At 59.5% G+C, this 18,245-nt stretch overlaps 1 protein-coding gene across 1 annotated transcript in view; it reads right to left on the bottom strand.

The window, feature by feature from the left end:
- Positions 1-1,301: 1,301 nt before the first annotated feature.
- The window catches only part of TSPAN11 (tetraspanin 11), a 32,982-nt gene continuing 16,038 nt past the window's right edge, over positions 1,302-18,245 (bottom strand). Inside the window, exons 3-8 of the mRNA XM_052641056.1 lie at positions 10,044-10,118; positions 8,748-8,852; positions 7,443-7,601; positions 7,032-7,118; positions 6,788-6,892; positions 1,302-1,639 (exon numbers count right to left, since the gene is read on the bottom strand). Coding sequence (XP_052497016.1) covers positions 1,580-1,639; positions 6,788-6,892; positions 7,032-7,118; positions 7,443-7,601; positions 8,748-8,852; positions 10,044-10,118 — 591 coding nt within the window. The 3' untranslated portion in view covers positions 1,302-1,579. The remainder of the gene's footprint in view (positions 1,640-6,787; positions 6,893-7,031; positions 7,119-7,442; positions 7,602-8,747; positions 8,853-10,043; positions 10,119-18,245) is intronic.

Raw genomic sequence — 18,245 nt, 5'->3', positions numbered from 1 at the left:
TGGAGGCAGCAAAGACAATCACAGCACCAACTTTTGGGGGGCCTTGGGACTCTAGGGTTGCTGGAAAGCTGGTCTCCCTTAGAGTGAACTGGCATCAGTGACCCCACAGCTCTTCCTGACAGCCCCAGAGAATCCCAGGGCAGGAGGCAACCGGTTGCAGGAGGCTGGTCTGCCCTCTGTGTGCGTGGGTTGCCCCTCTCTGGGGGTGTGCAGTTTTAGTACAGTGGAGGCTGTGACGGGGACAGCACTGGTCCATGAATGGGAAAGAGAACACCTTCACCTGGGATGGGCCCAGGTCAGCAAGAGACAGCGGAGGCCAGGTGTGCCCTTTCTGGACTTGACCTCGGCATCCTGAGGGTGGGGAGTAGGAAGTGCAGGATCCAGGACCTGGGACCCGGGGACCGGCATGGGGGTCTCTGCCCACGTGGGACCCTCTGGCGGATCTTATGAGCTGATTCATGTTCTCTGGAAAACTGTCAGCATCTGTGCTCAGTGTTTCCTAGGATTTCCTTTCTGTACTCTGTCCACATTTTGGAAAGTCCTTTCTGAAAGTTCTGTGCTCCAAGAGATGCAAGAGAAAACCTAATGAAGGGACCGTGTCCACTCTGGGAAGCAGAGCGGGGTCTCTGCAGGCCAAGCGCTGGGGGCTGGGTGGTCCAGGAGCACCAGCTCAGGAAAAGGAGGTTCGAGGCAGAGCACCCCTCAGCTCAAGAGCTGCACCTTCTCGGTGGCTCCAGCTTCGCAGGGTCTGGGGTTTGGTTTAATCAGGAAGGATTTTACTCCCACCAACATGAAGGGCAGACGATAGTTTTAAAAACCTGGCTTTCTTTGAGTGTCAGTCCAGAAAGGAGACCCCCGAGGGGCACATGGCTGGAGATTGGGGCTTGGGGTCATGGGCTCCCAGGGGACCCTCCTGGGGAGGGCCTGGGGCAGGCACCTGCTCCCCATCCTGGTGGCTTCACCCCCTGCCCTCCACCCTGCCACTACCCAACCCTGACCTGCAGGAAGGAATCAGGCCATGGGACACTTCTCTCCAGGTGAGATGGTGCGGGTGGGAGGGGAGGGGAAGGGGGGAGGGCAAAGGCCGCAGTCTTCTGGGAGCAGAGCCAACTCTAACTGCCTATTCGATGCATTTCTCAGAGAGCACATCCAGCAGGGGTGGGAGAGGGGTGCTCAGCGCCCGTAGCGGGGATCACAGGCTCGTATGCGGGCATCCCAGTGGGGGCAAAGTGGCCAGCCCCCGTTCAGGGTTCAGGAGCGGGGAGGAAAGCAGATTTCATCACAGCCCCCCAGGGTCCATGGGAGCCTAGGCCTGGTGAGGCTCGGGCTGTGCCCTCTTGCCCCAGGATTCCGGTGGTGAGCACACAGAAGTGGAGGGCGGGGACTGAGGGTCCCCGGCCAGGTAGGGGCTGCAGAGGCCGTGGTCGCAGTTACTGGGTGCGTCTGGAGGGGCTGGGCACAGAGGAGGGGGAGTTGCTGGGAGCTTCCAGGCCAGCTGGTGCTGACCCTGCAGGCCTGGCCTGTGGGCCTTGGGCCCCTGAAATTGTGAGGGGCAGTCGGAGCAGGACACGGTTGGCTGTTAGTAAAAATGCAGTTGGAGCCTCCGGTGCAAGCCGCAGGTGAGTATCAGGCCACAAATCTGTAGGGAGAGAGTGCAGGGACACACAGGAGTCAGGAGTCTGCCAGCCTGCCGGCCAGAGCCAGACTTCCCACCCCCAGGAACCCCCTGTGGACTCAATCAAAGGCAGATTCAGACCCAGGGGGCCTTGGGTGCAGGCCTGCGAGCCTGCATTTCCAATAAGCTCCCAGGTGATGTGGGCAGGGGCTGGAGGCGGGGACTACTTTGAGAACCACTAGCCAAGAGCAGTATTTCTCCCATTTGAATGTGCACGGGTTGCCCGGGGATGCTGTGGATTCCAGTCCTGCGGCCTGGGTGAGGGCCTGCACCTCTGAACAAGCCTCCCATCCACATTGCAGCTCTGTGGTCCCAGTTCTTCTCCGGAGACAGCCTGATTCAATTAGACCCCGGGTAATGACATCGTCACCCCTCATCGCTGCCAAAGCAGCCTTTCTCCAGGAAGGTCTGTCTACGTCTTGCTGCTTTCAGATTCTGGAGCAAAGACCAGGGTGTAGAGTTAATTCTCTAGCTGATGTGCAGGAAAGGAAACCGAGGATCCGAGTGGACGGCCCAGGACAGTCAGCAACTCATCCTGTAAGCCGGTTCAGGATGAGCCCTGGGCCCCGGGAGCCTGCCCTGCCCACTGGCCACTCTGTCCTACCAACTAGCTGGCCGAGGCTGGGCAGTGCTGGGCGGCCACCTAGGTCCACGTCTCACTTGCCGACCTCTGAATGCAGAGGAAGATGATTGCTGTTCCCCGCCTCGCTTTTCGTTTGCCTCCTCTGCCCTCCCTCCCAGCCAAGGATGCACTGAGGACGAGGAGGGCAGGATGTGAAGGCCAAGGAGGCCCAGGGCTGTGACGGTGACCCTGATAGAGATGACGCCGCTGGCTCCTGGCTCCCCGCCCACAGGAAGGGGTGGTGGTGGGGGGCAGCCCATGACTGTGCCGTGGAGAGGGGTCCAGAGGGGTTCCCAAAGATGGGAAGCAGAGCCCCGTCTTTCCCAGACCCTCCAGCTGACCTGATCTTGCTGAGATACCTCTGGACACACCTGACGACAGGCTGATGAGGATGCCCCAGGACTGGCAGACACTAGTTTCTCTCTGAGAGGCTCAAGGAGGGCACAGGGGGTGAGCCCTTCGGCGTCCCCTTCCTCCTCCCAACTCTGTCCCCACGCGGGAGGTTCACCCCCTGGGAACACAGCTTTCAGCTGTCAGACTTGGTGCTAAGAGCAGTGCTAATCCACCTGGGGGACTCAATCTTGGGCTGAAAGGTGGCTTAGAGCTCATCTCATCTTTCACTCTAAGCGGGTGGCTGTCCCAGCCATTCCACCCAGGTGTCAGGCACGCTCTCTGCCCTATCCCCCCATCAGGGCTTGATGACTCGTCCTGCAGGGTCATCTGGACCTTTCTGACCCTTGTTGAAGGGAAGGCCAGATGGGAGCAGCCAGCCCAGCACAGGCTCATGGCTGCATCTTCTAAGGTGCACGCCTCACACTGGGGAGGACCCGGAGGACGGAGCGCCTAGCTAGCGCTCTGTACACAAAGTGTGGCCCCAGGGTGCCCCGGGGAAGGCACAGTGAGATGGACATCAATGAGTGTACACACACACACACACAAGCGTGCACACACACACATATACACACCACCCCGGTACATGCAGACAAGGCATGGGTGCTAACTACCTGTCTCTGAAAGAGCCCCAGCGCCCACTTCCTGACAGAGGACACAGAGGGATCTGTACCAACAGCTGTGAGTGGAGAACACATAGGACAGGGCACTGCAGGAGCAGGAGGAGGCAAGGGCGGGGCAGGACAGGCTGCTGGGCCCAGCCTTTGTGAGGCCCAGGCGCTTGACCTTGGCACTGTGGCCAGGGTGCCGGCTGCAGATGGTGTTCTCATTGTGCTGGGGTGCAGCCTGGCCTTGGACCTTTCAAAGCTCACCGGGTGACCCCAACGTGCAGCCCTGGCTGAGGATCACAGCCTGGAGGCTCCCGGAGGCCTGTCCCTTCGTGCATCCTGGCCATTTAGCCTGCCAGCATCTCTGCAGGCAGACCAGTGCCTGGTCCGCGAGTCTGGGAGGCTGAAAGCAGGTTTGCTCTGTCATCGTCGTTTCCTGCTTGGTCTTCACAGAATCCATGAGACATCCAGGAGCTGCAGCGCCTCCAACGCACCGAGGCGCACTCCTTCCTGGAAAACCATGTGAGGCTGTTCAGGACAGCTGTCACCGCAGTCTCCTGACTCCTGCCTCCTCCCGCCAGGTCAGCTCTGGCCTCACGTTGAATAAACTGGGCTTCTGGGGGAGATTCCCACCGATGAGAGAATGTGCGTGCTGCGTGCTAAGTCGTTTCAGTCGTGCCCTTGCAACCCTATGCGCTGTAGCCCGCCAGGCTCCTCTGTCCACGGGGATTCTCCAGATGAGGATCACTTCAGTTCAGTTCAGTTGCTCAGTCGTGTCTGACTCTTCGTGACCCCATGAATTGCAGCACCCCAGGCCTCCCTGTCCATCGCCATCTCCCGGAGTTCACTCAGACTCGCGTCCATCGAGTCAGTGATGCTATCCAGCCATCTCATCCTCTGTCGTCCCCTTCTCCTCCTGCCCCCAATCCCTCCCAGCATCAGAGTCTTTTCCAATGAGTCAACTCTTCGCATCAGGTGGCCAAAGTACTGGAGTTTCAGCTTTAGCATCATTCCTTCCAAAGAAATCCCAGGGCTGATCTCCTTCAGAATGGACTGGTTGGATCTCCTTGCAGTCCAAGGGACTCTCAAGAGTCATCTCCAACACCACAGTTCAAAAGCATCAATTCTTCGGCGCTCAGCCTTCTTCACAGTCCAACTCTCACATCCATACATGACCAATGGAAAAACCACAGCCTTGACTAGATGGACCTTAGTTGGCCAAGTAATGTCTCTGCTTTTGAATATGCTGTCTAGGTTGGTCATAACTTTCCTTCCAAGGAGCAAGCGTCTTTTAATTTCATGGCTGCAGTCACCATCTGCAGTGATTTTGGAGCCCAAAAACATAAAGTCTGACACTAGTACTGGAGTGGATTGTCATTTCCTCCTCCGGGGGATCTCCCCAATCCAGGGACTGAACCCCCTCTCTTACGTCTCCTGCATTGGCAGGCAGGTTCTTTACCACTAGGTGCCACTGGGGAACCCACGATGAGAGAACACTGCTGCTTAGAAAGGCTTGCAGATGTCCCACTCCTCCACGCTACAAGTGAGGGAACTGAGGCTCTGGAGGGAGGGTGGCCCCCCAGATCACATCGAAGAGGAACCTTTGTCTACAACGGGGGCCTCCGACTCTCAGGCATCACCCTCCCACCCTGTTCCTGGAGGCAGGGGGACAGGACATCTTGGCCTGTATCTCCTGGGCCTGGGGATCTCCAAAGTGCCAGGTCAGTGTGAGCGGGGAAGATTTCTGGGTGCCGGGTGGAGAATGACAGCCTGGGGGCCCGGCTGGTAGTTCCAGCACTGGACGGCAGGGGGCGATGGAGCCCGAGGCTTGGTTGCTGCTGCAGAATGGATGGAATGGACAGAGAAAATGGGTCCGTGGTGGTGGCCCAATGACGCTCTCTCGGGGACAGGAGCACATTTCTGCAGGGCACTGTGACGGGTGAGCTGCCCATGATGGAGTCAGTGTGGAGCTGTGGGCACTGCCTGGTGGCCCAACCTCCTTGGAATTACTCCTATGGCTGGACTTGCCTGACCTCAGGCTTGTCATCTCATTCCATGCCCTTGGCCTCACTGCCCTTGTCTTCAGCTTCAGGCTTTTGAGGGCAGAGGTCAGGAGGAAATGGATGGAGAGTGAAGCCCAGATCCGGTCAGTGTCTGCAGAGCGGGCCCCCAACACTTGAAGTGGGCAGGAGGTGTCTGGAAAGCTGGGGTGAGGGAGGCACAGCAGCGGGGCACCCCCTCCCCAGTCAGGCTGGCAGCTCCCGGGGGTCAGTGCATCGGGCAGGAGGCCTGCCTGGGTAGGTACGAAGGGGCCGTGTGAGTGCCCCCGAGACCCGCTGCGCCTGCACTTGAGTGGGGATGAAGGGGATGGGCTGGTCTGGCCAGGAAACCACAGGCTCTCTTGAGAGATGCCGTGCACGTGTGAAAACGATAACGTGGTGGGTACCATCTCCTGAGCAGCTGCTGTCCGTTTGCGATGAGCCGAGTGATCGATGTGCACACTGGTCACTGATCTGGTGTGACCAGCCCAGTTTACAAATGAGGAACTGAGGCTCAGAGACGGAACAGCCAGCCCTAGGTTGGCTGGTCCCCACCAGAGGGCAGGCCGTCTCCCACTCACCCTGGGCTACAGCCAGGTCCCCTGGGTGCACAGATGGAGACGGTGATCAGAAGGAACCCTACCCGGGGAGGCTCCCAATCTAAAGACCGCCACCACCCCAACTCTTTCTACGGACCCTGCATCAGGAACAGAGCCTGGGAAAACAAAGGATCAGGAGCCAGGGGCCTGGTGCCAGCTCAGGGAGTGAGACCCTTGGGCCATCAGCCCTCTGATCTGCTGGCCTGGATAGATTCTGGCCATGGCAGGGTTGGAGGACAGCACTCAGGGAGGCCTTCCGTGAGCCAGGTACCCCCTTTCCCACTGACACCTCTCGCGGCTGGGAATGAGCTGCTCGCTGCAAAGGCCCTGAGGGGCGGGGAAGTGGCCTCTCACGTCGCACAGGAGCAGGGGCTGGATGGGACGGGTCCTGTGATGCCGGCCTCTGCTCTGACCTCCCGGGAAGGGGATTCGGGGGTGACACTTTGTGGTGAATCAGCTACTCTAGCTCTGCTGGGCGAGGTGGGCCTGCAGAACCCTTACTCACTGCATCTGCCCCTCCTGAGTCCACTCCCTCCACCTTCGACAGGACCCTGGGTGGTGGCTGGGAGAGGGGTGCGAGTGATGAAATGGGGCAAAAGCATCACTCATCCTTGGAGCACAGAGCCGGGTGTACACAGGGGTGCACACCCCCCCAGGGGTACACACACACACATCACACGCACAGAGGAACGAGTGCCTGTCCATGCACGAACATATACACACATGCACAGCACGCCTAAACACATACATGCATCCAGCCCCGACCACGTACTCCTGGGTACATGCAGACACGCCCACGGACCCCACGCACACCACAGCAGGCTGGCGTGCACACACAGCGTGCCTGCACATACCTGCACCCACGCTCCCACTCCTCCCAGGTCTTTGTTCCTGACAAGTTCAAAGTGGCCCCCAGGGCCTTTTCCTTCATGTTTTCTGGGGGAAGAGAGTGACCTTGGCTGCAGAGGGGAGAGATGGGAGTGGAGAGGGCAGGCTAGGCAGGGGTGGGCAGAGGGCCAGGAGCTGAGATCTCAGCCAGCGAGAGACGGGTTCGGGGCTCCAGACACCGCCCCCCCTAGAATCCTCACTCCAACTCACCTGCAGGCAGGCCACCCCGATGCCCACGGCCCCCATGAGCAGCAGGTGGTCAGCCAGGAACTGCTCCAGCTTGCTGATGCAGCCTCCCTGGAAGGCAGGTAGGCAGGTCACACACACACACACACACACACACACACACACACACACACGTTGGCCCGGAAGTAGGCTCCCCGCTGAGGGAGGCCAGACACTTAAAGGGCCAGGTCTAGCCTCTCAAGTGCCCATGGGCTTCTCAGATGACCCAGGGGCACACTATGATGTCCCCAGATTTCCCTGGAGCAGCTGCAGCCCCCAGACTTTGTGGGGACCTTTGAAGGCCCACGGCCGTCTTGTGGTCAGAGAGTAAGTGTGATCTCCACCACCCCGCCCACCTGCCTGGCCTTTCTGGGCCCCGCGGGACAGGGCACTCACCTCCACCTTGTAGATGTTGGAGGGGTGTGCCCGCTGGCCGCAGCGTGCCACCACTGTCTTGCAGCAGCTGTCCGGCACCCGGCGGCCCTCGGCCTCTGGAGACAGGATATAGCTGCTCTGCAGCCAGTCGGCTGAGCTGTTGCTCCCGCAGCATTTGAACTGGGGGGCAGAGGCAGAGGCTGGAGGTGAGGAGGGAGCCTGGCCTCTCCAACCCCTCAGTTACAGGACCACAGGACAGTGTTCAGACCCTAATCTCATCCATATTTGCTGGAGACTTTTCGCTTCCCCTGTTTTGAGCAGGGAGCTGGCTCTGGGGGGGCCTTCTCTCCAGGCAAGTGGGGAGCTGGCTGCAGGAACCTGATGGCCACCTCTTCGGGGCACCCATGTCCTTTAAGGAGATTGTCCTGGGTGTCCTGGGGGCAGGGGGGATCTGAGAGAAGATGGGTGGGGGGTGGGTGCTGGCAGGTCCTCGAGGGAGGAGGGCTGTGTCTCCCTGTGTGGCAGGCCCAGGGCAGCACCAAACCACCAGGGCATGGGTTCCTGGTCATCCAGGGAGACAGGACCCCCAGGATAGGGACCCAAGCCTTGCCAGAGGCTCAGGTGTCCCCCATCCAGACCTCGAAGCTTCAGCGCCTCCAGGCCTGCAGGACACAGAGGTGTCCCAGAGGCCGCTGGATGGGCAGGCAGGTCAGTGCTGACCAGAAGGGCTGGTGTGCGTGCTGCATAAGGCCGAGGTCTTACATTTGGATGCAAAGAGCCATGTGTGGCCAGTGGCAACCGTGTTGGACTGAGGTCCACATGCCCCTCCCTACCTCTGCAGGACTGCGGGCCTCGCTGGGCGATTGCGAGTCCCAGCTTGGCAAGGAGAGACCCTCCATCCCCTGAGTTCTGCCTGATGATAACTGGGAAATTATTACAGCTGCTTTTCTGAAACACTCTGCCTGTTCCAGTTCACTCTCCCAGAACGCAGCCGTCAGTTCCCCAGGGAGGAAGCAGGAGGCCCGCTGATGGGAAGAGCCTGGATCCTGGCATGGCCAGCTTGCTGCCCACCAGGTACCAGAGGGGAATGCAGAGGAAAGGGAGGAATGAACGAACCAGGATCCAGGAAGCACTGTCATGCGGGAGGGCCTTCTACCTAGGGGACTGTGGTTAACGCTCCCATACCTCGTGAGGCTTCATCTCAGAGACGTGGCAAGTTAGGCTCAGAGAAGGCAAGTAACTTGCCCAGGGTCACACAGATGGGCAGGGACAGAGACGGTTGGGAACCGTGTCTGCATGGCCTTCAGGCCCCAGTGCAATGCTTACATCCTGCTGTAGACGGTCCACAGATGCTGTGATTTCCACGGCACCGGGCTGCATGTAGTTCTCGGCCAGGGTGCGGGTCAAGTGCTGCTTCAGCTCGTCGCTCAGCTGAGGAGCATGGAGGGAGAAGGTACGTCAGCAGAAACACCCACCGACTGTCCCCAGGCCCCTCTAAGGCCATGCCTCCTTCATCTGGCATCTCATCCTTAGAGATGCCACTCAGGTGTCACCTCCTCCAGGAAGCCCTCTCTGACTGCCCAGGACCAGGGGACCATGGGAAGGAGGCTGCACAGAAGGCAGGATCTGTGAAGATGGTGTTGCAAAGGCTATTACCCCATGTCAGGGCGGAGTGTGATGGATGGGAATGGGAGACAGGTGGGGGACCACAGTTCCAGGCTGGTGGGATGGCAAAGGGGAGGCTGGGTACTAGGTGACTTTAGATAATCCTTTGGTACCCAGGGATTGGTTCCGGGGCCAGCATGGGTCTTCCGTGGATGCTCAAGTCCCTTATATAAGATGGTGCAGTGTTTGCATATCACTTATGTGCACCCTCCTGTACACTTGAGTCATCTCTAGATTACTGATAATACCTAATGCCATGTAAACACTGTAGAAACAGCTGTAAATTCAATGTAAATGCTACATAAACACTTGCGCATGGCAAATTCAAGTTCTGCTTTAGGGAGTTTTCTGGAATTCTTTTCTGAATAGTTTTGATCCAAGCTTGGTTCAGTCTGTGAATCTGGAACCCGTGAATATGGAGGGCTGTCTGTATGTGTTGATTTTCATTTTGATTACAAGGTAATATTCAAAACAGGGCTTTCCTGGTGGCTCAGTGGCAAAGAATCTGCCTGCAATGCAAGAGACTCAGGCTCAGTCCCCAGGTTGGGAAGATTCCCTGCAGAATGGCAACCCATTCCAGTATTCTTGCCTGAAAAATTTCATGGACAGAGGAGCCTGGCAGGCTACAGTCCATTGGATTGCGAAGAGTCAGACACGACTGAGCACGCACATGTGCGTTCAAAATATTTACATAGTTATCTGAGGATATCTGTCAGTGACATGGGCGCTGGTGTGAAGGGACAATGTGGTCATCTGTCTGTATGAGCTGAGTATCACCCCTGAGCCACAGAGCGCCCAGTGGGAGGGCTCTGACCACCTCTTCCTTGTCCAGAGCAGGCAGGGGAGGCCTGGGACCACCGTGTGTCGCTGCCTCCCTGCCTCTGTGCGCCCCTTCCACTGTGGTCCCCCCGGGGGAGGTTAAGGGTAAAGTAAAGACAAGGAGGGCGTTCCACTCACCCTCTGGTAGTACACATGGGCCAGGACCCCCGCCACCAGCTCAACGAGGAAGATCGCCAGCAACAGGCAGAAATACTAGCAGCAAGGAGAGAAGGCAGTCACAGGGGGAGGGTCAGGCCTGGGCGGCCAGCTGGCCCCTCAGGGCCCCTGGCAAACACTTCCCCAGGACAATGGGGACCCCCGTCCCTCACAGCATCTTCTGGACACACCCACCTCTCCTGGCTGCCAGCCTGGAGTTCCCCTCTCAACCCTTCATGCACTGATCTGCTATCAGTTCGTTAATCCATCCACACAGCCAGTGTTTGTTAGATACCTACCATGTGCCAGGAATGGTAGAGTAAGGCAGTTATTGCCCTCAATTATTGGTGGAGGGGAGAGATAAGTATGTGATCACGACGTTGTGTTATAAACGCTACTATGGGGCAAGCTCTAGAAACTATGGAAGGCCCCAGGTTGGGGGGAATAGTCAGAGTGGGCTTCCTGGAGGAGGTGACACCTGAGTAGTATCTCTGAGAATGAGATGTAAGGTGAAGGAGAAGGGATGCATGTTCTAGGTGGAGGGGAGAACCTGGGGAAGCTTGGAGGGTGTACAGCGCTCGGGGGAGGTGGGGCTGGAGTTCAGGGAGTGGAGAGAGGAGATTGAGTATATAGAGGCCGGCTGGGCAGCAACAGCTGAGGCTGGGAAACAGCAAAGTGGAGATCCTGGGAAAGGCATTGCCCTGTCTTCTTCCAGCCCTGCAGGGCCCTGCCGGGCTGGGTTCCAGGCTGTGCACTCGCGGTGACTGCAGGAGGACAGGTCTGCACCCCTCTCCCACCCCTGCCTGGTGTCACTGCCTGTCCTGCGGTGTTCTTGCAGGAGCCAAGGGGTCGGGAATGCCTGCCAGACCCATGTGGCCGGGAGGGACAGGGAGGGGCTGAGGGAGGATGGGAGCAGGGACGGGGGAGAGAGGAGGAGGGGGAGGAAGGGGCCCCTCCCCCAGCCCTAACTAGTGCTGTCTCCTTCTCCGGGGGGAACCACCCCCCCATCGGCCACTGGGTCACTGGACTCCAGGGAAGGCTTGGCCTGGGGGTGAACGTGGGAACCAGGGTTCATCAGGCAGGGGACGGGAGGAGGGCAGGAAGGGGTACAAGTGGGAAGGAGACCACGCAGGGCCTGGCCCGTGTGGGGCCAGTTCCGGGGTGATGCTGGTCCACGGGGCTGCAGGGCTAGCTCGACCACCTCCCAGCCCCTGGGGCAGCTGGCACAGAGGAATAACTTTCCACTGAGAGTCAGGCTTCCTTTCAGGCTGAGTAAATCACCCCCTTCCCCACAGCCGTCTTTCTGGGTCCCGCCCTCCCAGCATCAGAGCTGCCAGCAGGGCCTCAAGTATGGGTGGGGTGGGGCCCGAGGCAAGAGCACAGCGGGGGTCCCTGGTCCCCCTTCTGCACCCACACCCAGGGTCAGCACTGTTCTGGGAAAGCCTGCATGTCCGAGCTCTGTCCATCCCCCAGCAGGGCTAGGAGCCCCGGTTATCCCTTGGCAAGGATGTGAATCAAGGCCGGGTCCACAGGACCTTCACGTCCGTGCGGGTTCTGGATGGAAGCACGGGGCTCTCCAGGCTCCTGGATGCCCGGATGAGAGGTGGGGATGGGAGCGGCAGGTTCCACAAGGGTCCCGTGGACCTTTCCTGCCACGGGGAGGAGTCTGGATGAAGGGGTCCTGCCATAAGTGGAACAGTGTCCAGATAAGCTGAGGCTGGAGGCTGCTCAGAGGTCTGTGGATGTGCCCTTGCTGCTGGAGGAACCTCTGGGATACGGGGCCTGGATACAGGGCCTGGAAACCCAAGCAGCAGTGATGGGACACTGGCTGATACCCAGGCCCAGCCACCGCCTGGCTCCACATGGGGGGCCCTGCTGCCTTGTGTGAAGCAATGATGTGGCGCAGTGAGTAGGGGGCTGGAAGCAGCCTCCCCACCCCCCTAAACCCAGGCAGCCAGGCCTGTGTGGCTGAACCAGCGATTGGGATGACGGCACTAGCCTGCCGCCCCTTCCACCCTCCTCTAGCAGGTGAGAGCCCCTGTTGCCCTGCCTGCCTGGCACTGACACCACCCTCCTGCCACCTGGCCCCTACTCGCAATGACCGCTCCCAGGCTTCCTGAGTGCACACCGGGGCCCTCCGTACTGGGAGGCCCAGCGCTCCCCCAGCCACAGGTCATGTGGGAGGGTGGACCATGCTGCCCCCCGGACATCACTGCCACAGTTGCTCCCGAAGCCAGGCTGGGGTGGAGGGCTGATGGGAAGGGAGGGGACCCAGCCACATCCTGACGCGATGGCAGGCTAAATGAGTGCCTGCCAGTCACTCAAAACCGCCCTGAGGCATCAAGCGGATGTCAATTGTGCTACCCCACCTGCGACCTGCGAGAGCTGTCAGGAGGGAGGGGAGTGTTCCCGAGAGGCTTCCAGGCTCCCTCCACCCGGTGCCCTGGATGTGAGGATGCCTCCGCAAGGGGAGAGAGGGCCAGGCCGGGGCTTTGGGGGATGGACAGCGGGTGCCAGCGGCGGGGTGATCAGGGGGCGGGGTGCCACTGCAGGCGTGTCACTCACCTGCGCGGGGGAGGCCCTGAGTCACAGATCAGGGTGACAGTCGCTGGGGGTGGGGAAGGGTCATGCTCACTGGGACCCTCCTGCACGGAGATCCTCACACACAGGGAGCCTGGCAGCCTGGCTTCTAGAGCGGGGCTGGCTGCGGCCTGGGCATGGGGGGCCAGGCTGGGGCGGAGGGGCTCTGCCATCAGGGGCCATGAGTGCCTCATCTTTGCACCCTGCCTCACACTCCACCAAGCCTGCCCTGACTCCCCAGGTCCAGCCACATCATCTTAGCACTCCCACGGCATAGAAGTCTGTGTAGACGGTCCCTGAATCCAGGCCCAGCCTCCCAGCCTTTCTTTGCCCTGTTCCCAGGCCTCCCTGGCCTTCCATGTGCAGCTCATCACAGCCCCCCAAGATCCCCCCCTGGGTCCCAGCCCCAGCGCCTCAGCGCTTCACCTGCCTCGTCTCCTGATGGCGCCTGTTTTGCTTCTCCCCTTGACCAGGCCCTGGTCTTCCGCTGCGGCTTCCCCTGCCCACCTCCTGGTCCTCACGCAGGAGTCCCCAGGTGAGTGAGTGGCCTCTACTGGGCGAGGGGCGCGACCTCACCTGCCGCTACCTGGAGGCTGCGTCAGCGCGACTGCACTCTCCCCAGGTGGCCGTGAGCCCCTGGGGGAGTGGGCCCCTCTCTTAGGCTCCTCTGGCTCTTCCTCAGGGCCTGGTCCAGAGCTGGGTCGCCATGCTTGGAAAACAGCTCCAGAAGGAGACTGCAAGCACACTTCTCACTGAGTGTGCCTGTGAGATGGGGAACTGGCCACAGCAGGCAGCCCACACGTGGGGGCAGCAGCTTAATCCTTTTCTGATCTGCGGATGGCGTGAAATTGTTGCTTTAGTTTAATTTATGCCAAAGCTTCTCCACCTGGCATGATTCTGCCCTCCCTGGGACAACTGGCGATGTCTGGAGGCATTTTTTGTTGTCACAACTCCGGGAAGCAGCGCTGTTGGCTTCGAGTGGGTAGACGCCCCGGGGACACGGTCACGGGGCAGGTCCCATGGCAAAGATGATCTGGCCTAAATGTCATCGGTGCCAACGCTGCTGAGAAGCTCTGACTCACACATTTACCTTCAGGCTCTGAGGCTGATGCTGGGACTTGATTTGAGCGTGCCTCTAAGTACTATGGGAGACACGGCAAAAACGAGCCCGAGGAAGGTTGTCTGGGCCCTGAGAAGCCTGAAGCAACACAGACAGAAGCACGTGAGGGCTTTTACCCTGCACCTGCCTGCGAAGGCACCTTCACAGCAGGAGGTTGCGGACCACGATTCAAGGCAGGATGAGGGATGTCTACATGGACACAGCTGAGGGCACCGTGGGACCTGGAGTGCAGAGATGTTGCTGTCTGGGGGACACTCTGGGGTCCCCAGATGGGTCCTTGGGAAAGGGCTGGCCCTGAAGGTCTGTGTGTAGTACTTGATTCTGGGAAGCATGAAGAAGGTTCTTAAGCTACAGTGTGTCCCCTTTAAATTTGGTTTGCTGTTACTTTGGAATTAACAAAAGGCAGTAAAAAATTCTCAGAACCCCTGTGAGTCATTTGCAGAAGTCGTATTTCAACATGAGTCAGGACATAATAGACCCCAAGCCCACCATCCCCAAGGGGCCCCCAGAATTCCCGGCCCGCGGCTTAGTGGGTGATAACTTCATGGGTGCCGCCTTCTCAGGAGCAGGGGAAAGGCAGGTTTTCTATATGGGAGTGGTGGGCAGGATCCCCTATACCACAACGCCCCCCCCAGCCCCAAATTAGCCCTCCCTGGGCAGAATCAGTGCCTGACCCACCCAGATGCTCCCCAAGCACACACAGCAGGTACTCCCTGCGCGACCCTGTTTGTCACACGGCTCTGTGGCCCCAGCGTCACACGGCTCTGTGGCACGGAGGGGCTACAGTTTGGCAGAGGTCACACTGCTAGCATGAGTCCGGAATTGAACCCAGGGATCCCGGCTGCAGAGCTTGGTGCTGACCCCACTGCGTCCCCTCGATGGCTGACAGCATAGGGGGGGCAGTGGGCGGATGGGCTGGCTGAGCTCATGGTGGGGGGCCAGGGTTAGGGGGACACCGGTCATCAGGAGAGGGCGGCGACAAGAGGCAGAGGGGAAACTGGGCACAGGATGGTCTCTCTCCAACCACCACTCAGCCCCCAGCCTACAGTGCCCTCCGGGCAGGCCAGGCACGGCACCCCCTGGGCAGGCCACCTCCTCCCTAAGGGGCCCTGAGCCTTCACGCCTGTGCTGGAGTCACAGCCACGGCTCTGATGCCTACATCCGTCCCGTTCACTCTACTCAGCCCAGCCTGACCCTCCGAGTCCAACCCTCGAGCGCACACCGGGCGTGCCTTGGTCTCTGCTGGTCCTGCCTGGGTTTGCTGCCCTGACCACAACTCTGTGTGCAGCTGAGCGCCGTCTAGTCTGGGCTCGGGCAAGGCCTCCGCAAAGCCCTCCCCGAGCCAGAAGGTCCTGACCCTGACCTTGTGGCCACACCCTTCCTCCTGACCCCGTCTGACTCCCGGGACTCAGGCCTGTCCGACCCCCCGGGGATGTTCGCCCTCTGGCTCTGATCTGCATCTTGTCCTGTCCCCCTCCTCCGTGAGGTGAAAGGAACGCACCCACAGCCACTCCTCCCAGACCCCTGCCCTTTGCTGAGTTTTGTGACCGCCTCCCAATCCTGTACTCAGCCCTGCCCCCCGTCCTTCCAGAACTGACCCCCAAATCTTGGTCTGATAGAAACCAGTAATGATATTTCCAAGGACAGCTCTCGGAACCTCTACCCCAGAGCCCTCCATCAGGACAGGCCCCTTCCAAACACGCCAGACTGGAGCCCAGTCACAGAATGGACCAGCCTGCTAAGACAGAACAGGACCCAAACATTGACCTCCACCCTGTACCATCTACCAACATTTTTTTTTTTCCTTAATTCTCTAATGGAGTAGTTTCCACTGGAAGAAAAGGTGGATAGTTTCTAAAGCTACGAATCCCAAATGAAGCTGAAACACCACAACCCTTTCTGAACCAATCTGATACCTTCTTTAATGAGAGATTCCACAGGAACCATGCAAAAATATTCCTCCTTGTGACATTAAGGTGATTAATTAGCAAGTGGATCTTCAGATGGACTTGCCCTGCCTGTATCTGGGGCAAGCCAAGCCCCAGATATAGTTTCTGGGGTGGATTCACTGGTGCCCACGAGATCGGGCAACTTAGCCCAGCTGGTGCTGTCTTGAGGTCAGTTTTAAGAACTTTATACCACTGGACTTTGGGAATTTCTCCATGGGACTGCTTCTGCCACAAAGAAGGGGGTTTGGACAAAGGTTTTCTCCTCTGTCTCCTCCACAATCAGCACAGTCAGGGATGGAAACCAAGCCACAGCTGGCTCGGTGTCCAGGCAGGTGGGGGTGAGGCAGAGACACTGGCCGGCTTGACTCAGAGAGAGTCTTGACTCTCTCCAGTGGGGAGAGAGCAGAGTCAGGTGCAGCTGAGCTTAAGTCTCGGGAAGAAGTGCCGGCCTGCAGCCCCCAGCTTGGCAGTGTGATCCGATCACGGCCGTGGGAGGGTCAGGGAGCTTGGAGCAGCCAAAGAGGCTGGACCGGAAAAGACAGAGCCAGCTGTTTCAGCAGCAGTGACCTCAGGCCACGTTGTTTGCTGGCAATTAACTGCCGGCTGGAGGCAGTCAGGGCTCAGGGGCGCAGCTGCCTACTTGTTCGTGCAGAGAAGTGAGGATGTGGATTTTGGAGCCTGGAGCCATTCCAGTAACAAAATGTCACTGTTGGAAGGATGAAGGTGACCTCTACCCTTCTGGCCCCAGCCCAGCCACAGTGACTCCACCCGGCGGGGGGCTGCTCTGCAGGACGCCGGGGTGTGCTCTGGTTCCTGCCTGGTGCTGATACGCGAGCTGGCCTGAGAGGCTGGGAGCAGAGAGAGGGCCAGGCTGGGAGCGGAGTTTTTCCTCTCCACATCAGCTCTGCTCCACGGCCAGCCCTCGCTGGGCCATCCTTGCTGGGCACTTGCTTGTGAGATAAGGTTTGTGTGGAGCCCTAGACCAATGCACGAGATGCAAGAGACGGGGGTTCAATCCCTGGGTAGCAGGTGCCACACCAAGGTCATCTCCAGAACTGACAGAGGCCCATAGCAACTGTTGCCATGAGCCCCCCTGACCTGCCCCCCAGGGATTGAACCCCCGTCTCTTACATTGGCAGGTGGGTTCTTTACCTCTAGCGCCACCTGGGAAGCCCCAGCTGTGTTAGGCTCATCTCCAACTCAGCCAAAGCGCTTCTCTGGTGCACTCACAGCTGACCCCTGCACCCCAGCACTCTGCCGCCTGACCCCTACTTCCCGGTGGGCCAGGTGGCGGGTTGCCAGGTGACCGGCCCCCAGTCCTCACCTCTGTGTTTCCCTTTGCGCCCAGAATGTCAACCATGGACCCCGAGTCACAACAAGCTGAGTGCCCACGCCCTGTGTGGAAGCCCTCCAGGAAGCGGAGGCGGAGGCGGCTGGGACAGGGGAAGGGCCTGGGCCAAGCCAGGTGATGGCTGTGTGACCTCGGGCAAGTCTGTTTTTCCGGGGCTGTGGTGAAGGTGGGGCGGTTTGCCCCTTGGCCACCAGGGAGCCCCTTCCTGTGCAGCCCCTAAACTAAGCAAGGCCAGCAAGGAGGAGGCTGATGGGAGGATCTGAGAGGAAGGGGCTGAGTCTCGCAGGCGACCGACCGTGTGCTGTCCTGCAGGGGGGCAGAGCCGAGTTCTGCCCAGGCCCCAGCTGGGAGCCTGGGGCCCCAGGCGACTGTGGGGGCTCTCGTGGGGCACCTTCTGGACGGCTCCTGGGGCTACTCGTACCTGAACCCCCAAGAGCCTGGCGAGGGTCCTCTTGCCCACTCCCTGCCTCCACTGATCCAAATCAAGCAGATAAGCAGAGGCCCTCTCTGACGGGGCAGAGTCGGGGCTCCCCAGGCCTCGGCTGCAGGACCCACTCCTTTGACACATGCAGGTGGTGACACCAAGAGCAGAGTGCCACCAACGGACAGGGCTGTGACCGCCTGGCTGGGTGACTGGTGGGGCCCTGACAGAGTAAGGAGTGGGTGAGGAGCCAGCCTGGGGAGGGACTTCCCTGGCAGCCCAGTGGTTAGGACTCTGCGCTTCCAATGCCAGGGGCACAGGTTTGATCCCCAGGCAGGGAACTAAGATCCCACATACCACATGGGGTGGACCCCCTACTCCTCCAAAAAAGAGAAAGAAACCAGCCTTGGGAGGACATGGTCAAAACCCTGGCCATGGAGATCCAGGCACCCTTTATGCCACCCTGTCCCCTGCTTTTACAGAGAGAGTGGCCCAGCCAAGATGTGGGGACCTGGGAGTCACGGCCCTAAGAATAACTCCATTCATTTAGGCTCCTTCTCAAAGGAGCTGGTGCTGGTGATGCAAATGATAATTATAGCCACACTTGATGATCTTTATATAATGCGGTGACTCGTTTCCTAAGACCTAAAATACTGTCTTGTTCTCTTCATGCTTCCCCCCAGCCCCCCGTATGGGGATGGGGACATCAAGGTGGCCGGGAGGGGCCAGGTGACTTCCAAGGGGTCCCCGAGCACGCAGCACC

The sequence above is a fragment of the Budorcas taxicolor genome, chromosome 5, assembly GCF_023091745.1.
Source record: "Budorcas taxicolor isolate Tak-1 chromosome 5, Takin1.1, whole genome shotgun sequence".
In the NCBI taxonomy this organism is placed as follows: domain Eukaryota; kingdom Metazoa; phylum Chordata; class Mammalia; order Artiodactyla; family Bovidae; genus Budorcas; species Budorcas taxicolor.
The sequence above is the reverse complement of the archived record's forward strand: the minus strand, read 5'-3'. Positions and strand labels throughout refer to the sequence as shown.